This window comes from Liolophura sinensis, chromosome 12, assembly GCF_032854445.1.
Source record: "Liolophura sinensis isolate JHLJ2023 chromosome 12, CUHK_Ljap_v2, whole genome shotgun sequence".
Taxonomy (NCBI): Eukaryota; Metazoa; Mollusca; class Polyplacophora; order Chitonida; family Chitonidae; genus Liolophura; species Liolophura sinensis.
The window spans coordinates 16,678,417-16,687,784 of record NC_088306.1 but is presented as its reverse complement, the minus strand read 5'-3'; the positions used below and the strand labels follow the sequence as shown (position 1 = coordinate 16,687,784).

The 9,368-nt window shown below is 41.2% G+C and overlaps 1 protein-coding gene across 1 annotated transcript; it reads right to left on the bottom strand.

The window, feature by feature from the left end:
- Nucleotides 1-5,067: 5,067 nt before the first annotated feature.
- LOC135479741 (extracellular tyrosine-protein kinase PKDCC-like) lies at nucleotides 5,068-6,474 on the bottom strand. The gene has a single exon (XM_064759644.1). It carries the CDS (start codon nucleotides 6,472-6,474, stop codon nucleotides 5,068-5,070), a length of 1,407 nt encoding a protein of 468 aa, XP_064615714.1.
- Between the last annotated feature and the right edge of the window lie 2,894 nt (nucleotides 6,475-9,368).

Sequence of the window (9,368 nt, the reverse complement as noted above, 5' to 3'; positions counted from 1 at the left end):
TGTTCCAGCCTCAGTACAGGGAGTATTACATGACTTTTAATCAATCAAGTCTGTAGCCACCTGATGAGACCATCTAGACACAGTTATTTATTTAATAAAACCTGATGAGAACTGAAACATGATATCTTACCTGCTTTGCTCAGACAATTTATCGCCAAGATCATGTTCGTTGTTTCCCCAGAGTTGAATGCAGAGTTGAAATCAAGTGTGACCAAGTATAGCTGATTTCTAGCTACATCCACATCGAACAAATGAATAATAAGGAAGTAGGTGATGGCCGAGTGATCAAGGTGCTTGCCTTTCACTCGCTACATTAAAAAATTAATCCGTTAACTTTAAGAGAAAGCATGTTGCTCTTTTGATGCTAGAATGTATTCTGTTATTGCAGGAGATTACTCTGTTAAATATAACACACATATTATATTAATGCAACATATTGTGTTGAATATGGCATAACACTGTGTTATTACGACAGAATAACTCTATTATCACTCAGACAACAGTATTTCTGTCAAATTGAACAGATTAATTTTTTGAGTGTAGTTGACACGAGCCGTGGGTTCAATCCTATTCTCGAACAAGAAATTTTCATTATTCCCCAGCTTCTATGATTCAACAAGCGGTCATGTAGTCTCCCATGAAGGTTACGAGATATCACTGGCCCTCCACCAATATGAGACACAGGAATACGTTGCCAAGGTCAGCGGTTTACTTCGGCCCCAGTGGTTTGCTCCACCCATGATGTATTGGATGCCATCATATATATTTTGCTTTCCCTATCGCCTGACCTCAGTCACTATTGCATGGTCAGCCGGATGGTTTGTTTGGTGGCGAAGTGGAGTCAGATGGATGGAGTTTATCATCTGACTCTGGTATGTCGACAGTGTATTGGCTAATATTTGTATTAAGTTTTTAGAATTTTAGCCAAATTCAGCAGTGAATATGCCGTTATCCAAAGTCAAAGTATAAAATCAGCAGTTTTAGTTCATACTTATTTTACTGTTACGCAATTTCTTTTTACGATAAGTACAAAACTGAAGACTGGGCTTTCAGTTAAATCTGGTATTTGAAAGCAGTTTATCCAATGGGTTTGCCCTTGAAACTCACGTGCGAATTTGGGCGCCAAAATCTTTAATCAATATTGTCACAAGACAGATAAAGGAAAACAACATGAAAACCCTTAGTCCCCAACCCGAGAAAAAAAAGAATAACAATGTATTAGTGTTCACATGTGTGCACTTTTGGTTAAATTGTCTGCGTCAAGAGCACAGTTTCTCTTCACCTATGCGTGAATAGCAAAGACCACACTACTCTCTTAGCTCCCTAGCCAACTTCCGCAACACACAAATGAGCACTAAATAATTCAAGTATTTTCACCTTCGGTGTAGAGAGTATTTGATGGAAACAGCCTTGGGTGACTGTGGAATAAGGCCAGTGCCAGTTCTAGCTTCCTGCGTGACTCCACGCAATGCCAGTTCCCATAAAACACGGTTATATATAAACGGTTTTGGCTGTCGTTTATTGTCGTGGGCTATTCGCCTCGACGGGGGAGAATTTAAGTAAGGCTATTACATGGGACAAAACAATTTCAGCGCTAAAACGATTGGTTGAGATTTTTACTTCAGGAAAAGTCAATAGGTGATAATAACTACGACTAACGTGTAGAAGTCATTCGTTTTTTGTTAGGAGGTTGACAGGTTTTCTTTGCAAAAATTGTGTAGTTTTGAATATGTGTAGAATTAGTTTAATTATTTAATTTTGCACACGGGTAAAACCGTCCATTTCATCTAACATTTAGATATGTTAGGTATCCCTCCATTACACAAAATCATACACAATGCGCTCAAGGGTGTTGTAAAGGCTACGCACATTCAATGATCACAACCAGTAAACAAGAAAAGCTCGATGGGGTAAAAATTATATATACACTAGTCAGAAATATGAAAACTCCCTTTAAAGCCTCTAAAAGTCGAAGTAGTCATCACTAAATAGATCACTTAAAACTATACATAAACATACTTTCATTTATTTTTTTCGACTTCTGTGAAAACAGTTAAAGGCGCTCAAACATTTGAAATCTAAGGTGGGCTTTATGGACCATACTATCAGAGGGTAGGAACTCTGGCGTCACAGGAAGTTTTCACAACTCTAGTCACGTCATTGAATGTTGGAATAACCCATGAGTGAAAGATTACTAAAATAATGTTCCAAAATATTCCTTCCTTCTGGTGAACATCAGGAAAAAAAAGATGATGTGACGTCAGAGTTCCCAGATACCGTCAGTATGGCTCACAAAGCCCACCATCTTTTTCAAAATATTTGAATGCCATTCAACACTCCTAAAAATGTGAAAAAAATAAATGAAAGTATTTTTACGCATAGTTTTCATTTGTGTGTGTGATGACACAAATGTACATTAGATGTACATTAGTCTTTTACTTTAAATAAAAATGACATTAACAGCACTTGTGCTCCATGCATTTCTTGGTACATAGACACGTACATGACATGACTGTGTTTTTAGACATGTGAAACCGTTTTTTAAATTTACACTTCAACGGTCAAGAAAAGCAAAATGTATACATGCCTGTTTAATTCGTAATTTAACTTTCCAGTGGCATAGCGGTTTCTAACCGGTCTGTTGGCTTCAGGAAATTAGTTCTATACGGAAGAAAACACGTTCATGTTTTGGTCTGTTACGAGTCACCATTTGTCATCTTTTACACGTTGAACACTCATGAATATACACGTTTAATTTGCAGGCGTATTGAAGGGTGGGGTGTGGAGCAATTGGCGCTTTACTCCATTCGGTTCTAAGTATCTGTATAACATATGTGGACATCACTTATTCACTCCCAGTTTAAAAAAAAAAGAATTTCGTCTTGACAGATATATAGATATACACAGAATACAGCTATAGAAAACAAAAACACGACAGCTGTTCCACAATAAACAGTTCATTTTCAGTCTAGTTATAAGACATGTTGAGAGAAGGTTGGTTATCAACTCAATACTGAACAACCAATGTGGTCGCATTAGTTCAAGTCCAGCTCATGTTAATTTCCTGTCCGGCCTCACATAAGTAGGCCTGCTAGCAGCCTGCGGATGGTCGTGGGTTTCCCCTGGGTTCTGCTCGGTTTCATCCCACCATAATGCTGGCCACCGTCTTATCCTATAGGTAAAACCAACATACATTTTCCCTTACATCGATAAATCCAAACCCCAAGCAGAATATTTCCCTATGATATACAATCACAATTTAATAAAATGAAAAGATTCGATGACCATTAACATTTCATTACCCAAACAAAGTAATGGCGACAAAGTTTCCTGACTTATTTATATGCGTTAATGAGAATAAAAAGGGGATGGAATAATCGATGTTGTGATGTTGAACAGTTTGTGCAACAGGCCAACACCACTGTAATTTTCACGGTCATAGTCCCAACCTGCTGTTAAGACACGATCATGTTTTGACTCCAACTTTGTTAACAGCAAGTTCTGACTCCAACTTTTTGTTAACAGCAAGTTTTGACTCCTACCTTGTATGAGCAGCAAGCCTTGACTCCAATGTTATGTTAACAGTAAGGCCTGACTTCGAAAATTCAAGTTTTGGTTCTGTTTGAATGTCGTCAGTAATTAATGCCCTTGATTATTTTTTTACGTATTAGAACACTGCATGTACGTGTCATATGTTCATGTTGAATGGAAGTTCTACAACAGTGAAAACATAGGCGTATAGGCGTCACTGGCTATTATATATAGAACAGAGATATCAGCATGCACATATTCAAACCGTCAACAGAATAACATATAACAAATAACACCGCTTCGGTTGCCTAATGGTTATAGCATCCGCCTCGAAGTCGGAAGATCCCGGGATCAAGCCAGGGTCGGGCCATACCAAAGAGTATTAAAACCGTATTTGCTGCTGCCTCTCTTGAAACTCAGCAGTGAGGGGTTAGAACAAGGACATAGGTTGGCCCGGTGTCAGTATAATGTGATATGGTGGGGTGTCATGTCTGTTGTCTCCGGCATGATGCTTCAGTGGTAGCAGTACTTTGGCGGCATGGATTCGCCCTGCCACAAGAAGACAAAATGTATGTACATACACCCAATGACTCCTCGTCGTCATATGACTCAAAAATTGTTACGTACCAAGTTAAACTCTAAGCATACATACATATAACAAAAAACAAGGAATATACGCCTGCTATACGAAGTTTCCAAAAGTTTGGACAACGTCTAGATCTGTAGTAACACCAATGCTATTAAATGAGATCTAGTGGCTGCTCCCTGTGCTGAATTGCGGCTAACTAGATCTGAGGTAGCACCAATCCTTTCAAAGTCAGATCTATATTAGCCGCCCTCTGTGTTGCCTTCTTACTTCTTAATTATTTTTAATCCGCTCTTGTTATGACTTCTGTAGGAATTGGTAGGGCCCATACCACGCTAACAGTGGTCAAACTGATGATACGTGATATCTAGTCAGCAATAAGTCAGTATATTAGATTTGACTTTAGTGGGATTTGTCTAATCTCCGATCTAGTCAGCGGTAAGTAAGAGCTGTGAGCGGCTGTTAAATCTGTCTTCAGTGGGACTGGTGTTAAATGAGATCTAGTTAGCCACAAGTCAGTATGGGGAACGACTACACTATAGACCTGACAGTGAAATTGGGTACATACATCACCGCTAACCACAAAGTAAAGAGAATTCCACACAAACGAAGGCAGGGACACGGGGACAACAATTTAAATTGAAAAGATCAGAACTCATTTTATATATTTATACACATGATAGGGCCTTACTGGAAACATTGTAGCTCTACAGAGAAAAGGTGAATTTGAAAGAAATCCCTGATACGCTGAGCCATGGATAGCAATGTAATAGCTGATGATATTTCGGTACATGTTACTGTTTTTAATGGATCTGTATGTTTTTTTTCTTCTTTTTTTTGATTAATGGCGCCGGATACAGGATTTACATTTCGCTACCACACAAAACATCTGCGCTTTTATTATCTCATATTTGTAACCACACAGTTTATACGAACGATATGGTCTGAGGTTACCTGTCTATGTCCTCTAATACCGGTGTTTCCAGTAAGTGCGTGAGCCTAACGTACAGTTCCTCGGCGTCAGTTGATAGATTGTCAAGTTTTATATTTAACGCCGCAATATCATCAGCAATTTCCTCAGGAAACGATCCAGGCAAAAGAAGTCTTTTAAAAAACAACTTTCTCGTATTTTTTAAATTAATTTTTGCATTTCTCCCCACGCACATTGCCATTTGACAAGGCAAATCAAACTCACACGTAGAACGTGAACTCTTGTGACCTGACGAACCGTCACGTGAACGCACGTAAGACGCAGCGCACGGAGGCTCCAAGTTGCTGACGTCATCAAAATCAGTCAGCTTAATCGTACCATTTTTCATTAGAAAATGTGGTTCTTTGAAGTCGGGGACTTTTAAAGATCCCAGTGGCGAATGTTCCAAGTAGTACAACAAGCTGGCTAAATCTCGAGCGTGTTTTAATCTTTTCTGCCAGGGCAGAACCTGAAGTCCGCTAATCATGAACCGACTAGCGTACTCCTCAATCACAATGACACCGTGCTCTGACAAATCCGAGGCCTCAGATTCTTCACTCCGGACACAAAACCCCAGAAGTTTCACAATGCCAGGATGGTTTAATTGTTGTAAAATTAAAGTTTCCTTCATAAGTTTCATCGTTGGGAAAATGTAACATTTGGCCCTATCCGATTGCGGTGGTTCCGAGCCCGGTGAAAGTTGACCGCTCTCTGACATCGTCTGCTTCAAATCCATCAGACACTTCCGCACGTCGGCTTGGTGTCGCGTGACCATTTTTACCGCCACCTGGTGACCGTTGTAGTCACCAAGGTACGTCTGTTTGGATACACCTTCCCCTACTTTCTTACGAAGTCGGATAAGATGAATGTTCGAACAATCAAAGTAGTAAGGGTTTTGCACACCTTCTAGCATAGCATCAAACTCTTTGCTATTTAAGTGTCCCTCCAGGGCCGTATGAGTGTCTTCGACTGGTCGACTATCAGACGAATCGACGAACTCTGGAAAGTTTGCGTCTTGGGAAATTTTCCTCGATAGTCGTTTACTGGGACTTGAATTAATTAATCGTCTGGAATTCCACAAATTGTCTGTTAAACTGTCTCCACGGTTGGAATTAGCGCGTTGGTCACGAGAGATATAATTCCGCTCTTGTAGAACAACAGACACAGGTTTAGCAATCCTCTTATAGCCGTTGTTGTTGTTTTCTAGTCGATAGCACGGTTCGTAGTTGAACACGTACACTACTGCGAGGTAGCCACACACAGGTAAAGTTAACAGCATGTAGCGTGCTAAACGTCTTAATGTCACCCTCATGATGTACGAATAACGGTTAGTACACAAAAACATGGGCGAAGCTGTCTCCCGTAGTAACTCCAAATTTCCCTTCATACGTTTGGAAACATTCAACGGGAGATTTTCGTGAAGGAGACAACAATCAACTACCTGTAGAAGAAACTTGCGGAAAATTCCCTGTCTCGCCTGTCCCCTGGTTTCCTACACCTTGAGGAACGCACCAAGTCACAACTCACAGGTCTGGTTGGTTTGAAAGGATTCAGGCTGGTGATACGTGAAAGGGAGAGAAGCCAAAAACCAACTCGCCAAACACGCCGTGAACTCCCCGTCAGTTCAGCGGTCGTCCTCTTCAATGAAAATCACATACCTACATATAGAATTGTGTCTGTCTCCTGTATAAGCTACACCTTTACGGACGCTCCGACTCACAACGTAAGTCTGACAGGTTTGGAAAGGCTCACTCCGTAATATACGAGGAATGAAACAGGAGTCAAACTCGCGGCGAATCTCTGTCAGTTAGCTGTCGTTCTCCTCGGTGAGAATCACGTCTGGCTCGAGTCGTACGACATGTCCCAGATGGATCACGAAAAAAAAAAGCCGAGGAAATGGGGGCTGTTGGGGCAGAGGGGGAGGGGGTAGTGCCAGGGGCGGGGACAACGGAGCCTTCACACCTTTATGCTGACATAAATCCCACCGAGAGCTGCCTCATTTGCCAAGGAACATCCCGCCACCACAGTATAATGAAATTCTCTTACTTGTAGTATTGATCGCTATATGAGACTAGCTTGCCAGAGATATTAATCAAACACGGGGGTACCCTGTAACCGTATACGGGAGATTACGGGGCCCCAGATGAGCTAACCCGCCCGATGTCGACACCCGCGCTCCCCCGACACAAAATTCCCTTCAAGTCCGAATCGTTTTCTCTTTCGGACTACCTTCCAGGATGGCGGCACAAACCAATAAGCGGATGTCGAGCGTCGATCATCCACACTCCTCCAAAACTCATTTCCAATTCGGATACACATACGCCTTGAGCAGTCCCCTGTGCCCGGGCAAACGCAATAACGCTCTACAGACAGGCTAGCCTTGCCGTTCGCAAATTTACCTAGGAATTCCAATGAGCTAATGTCGGGGCTACCGTGTGATAATTGGCGTGTTTTAGAGCTCGACAAACACTAAACGACTACTTGGAGTGGGGTTGGGGGTGTGGGGGTGGGTGGAAATGGTAGACGAAGAGCACCTGTCCTAGAGAAAATTGCATAGTAATTCTCACTATTTACGTATACTAGCTGCACACTACAAACAAATAAGTGTCAAATCACACTTCCACCTGTCAACTGATAAAAAAGTCAAATCGCTTGTTTCATGAACAGAATGACAACCTATACCTGAACGAAAGAATAGCCAACAGTTTTTATCGACGTTTAAAACAGGTGCACAGGTGTAATACCCAACACGTCGTATCCGTTATACAGAAATGGTTGGATATGTACGATCAAAAGGTTTCAGGAGTTTAGTCAGGTATGAGTACGTATTAAACTGAGGTTAATTATTTAGATCTTAGCCTTACTGAAACCGAGATTCTTTTTTGAACTGCCGACACCTGTCCAATATGCATCGTATGTTTTATGGCAACGTCTAATTGTAACTGATGTCGTGTAAGATCCATACAGGACGGAGGGTTATGAACATTGAATCGCATGTTCGAAACCAACTCTAGTACATTTCTCCTTTTCATAAGTGAAAAATTCTTGGGTGCGGCTTACAACATCATTAATATAAGCACAAATAAAAAAAATAATAAAAAATAAACGTATGAGTTTACCAATTCCTATCTATTGTTCACTGAGAACCGCTGACTGGCTGTAGTGTGATAGAAGATGTCGTATATTTTATCTGCTGATTTACTCACAATTGAGAAGCTATCTGAGTTTTGTATTTACGCACAGTGTCTAAAAATCAACCTAGAGCTAGACTAGACCGTGTTATCTGTCTCAGCATCACCAGTCAAGCAATCACGCAATCAAGCGCTTATTGCATGGGTTACACATTGTCTGGACGGAGAACAACATAAAACAGCCTGCCAGCCAAAGACTTATTGATGAATGGATTGATTGGTGCAGGTGGCCAACAATTTATTTTAACATCGACTGTTCGTGGAAACTATACACCATTCCGCGCTCGGATATGGTGTGTTAAATTAGTCATTAATTGCCAATTATGCAGGCTGATTAGCCTAACGTAATTTGGTTTCTGGACGGAGTAAGTATACCATAGCGATTAATCTATTACGGGGTGGGGGCAAATGCTAAACGTCCATCAAGGAAAACACATATAACCTGGGGCAATGATACAGGAGCCTGTCACGAGCTATTGCCATCGCTGTGAGTTCAGGCCAATATGTTAGTTTCTTCTCCGGCCGTATACTTGGGAAAATCTTCCAGCAACCTGCGGATGGTCGTCGATTTCCCCCGGGGCTCACCTCGGTTACCTCCCACCATAATGCTGGCCGCCGTCGTATAAATGAAACAGTCGTGATTACAACGTAAAACACCAATCAAATAAATAAATACAACCATATACTGCTTTTAAACTCACAGCCGTAGGTGGATTCATTGATTATTTTGACGCTGTCGTGGCTTCACCACGTAAATGAAAAGGTTTCACAAGCTTTCAACCTTCTTCGACAGATCCCGTCAAGAGGGTGAAATGCTTTACATTAACGTGGTGATGCCACGTAATGACATTGTCATTCTGCTCTTATCGTTTTGATTGTGACAACTCGGTTATCATGCAGGTTGGGGAAAAAAGCGACATAAGCTTTGTGTATAGGACTGATTTTATTTTGGTAACAAGGTACATCTACTAGCATGACTATAGATGCTTATGGTCCAGTGTCCCCGCTTCGACTCCTCTCTGGTGGTGCTACGTTCACCACAGTGATAATAATATGATTGTCTATCATGTATTTCCCATCTTCGAGTTTG

Coding starts and splice junctions, on each gene's coding strand:
- LOC135479741 (XM_064759644.1), bottom strand. CDS start 6,474: ATGAAGGGAAATTTGGAGTTACTACGGGAGACAGCTTCGCCCATGTTT.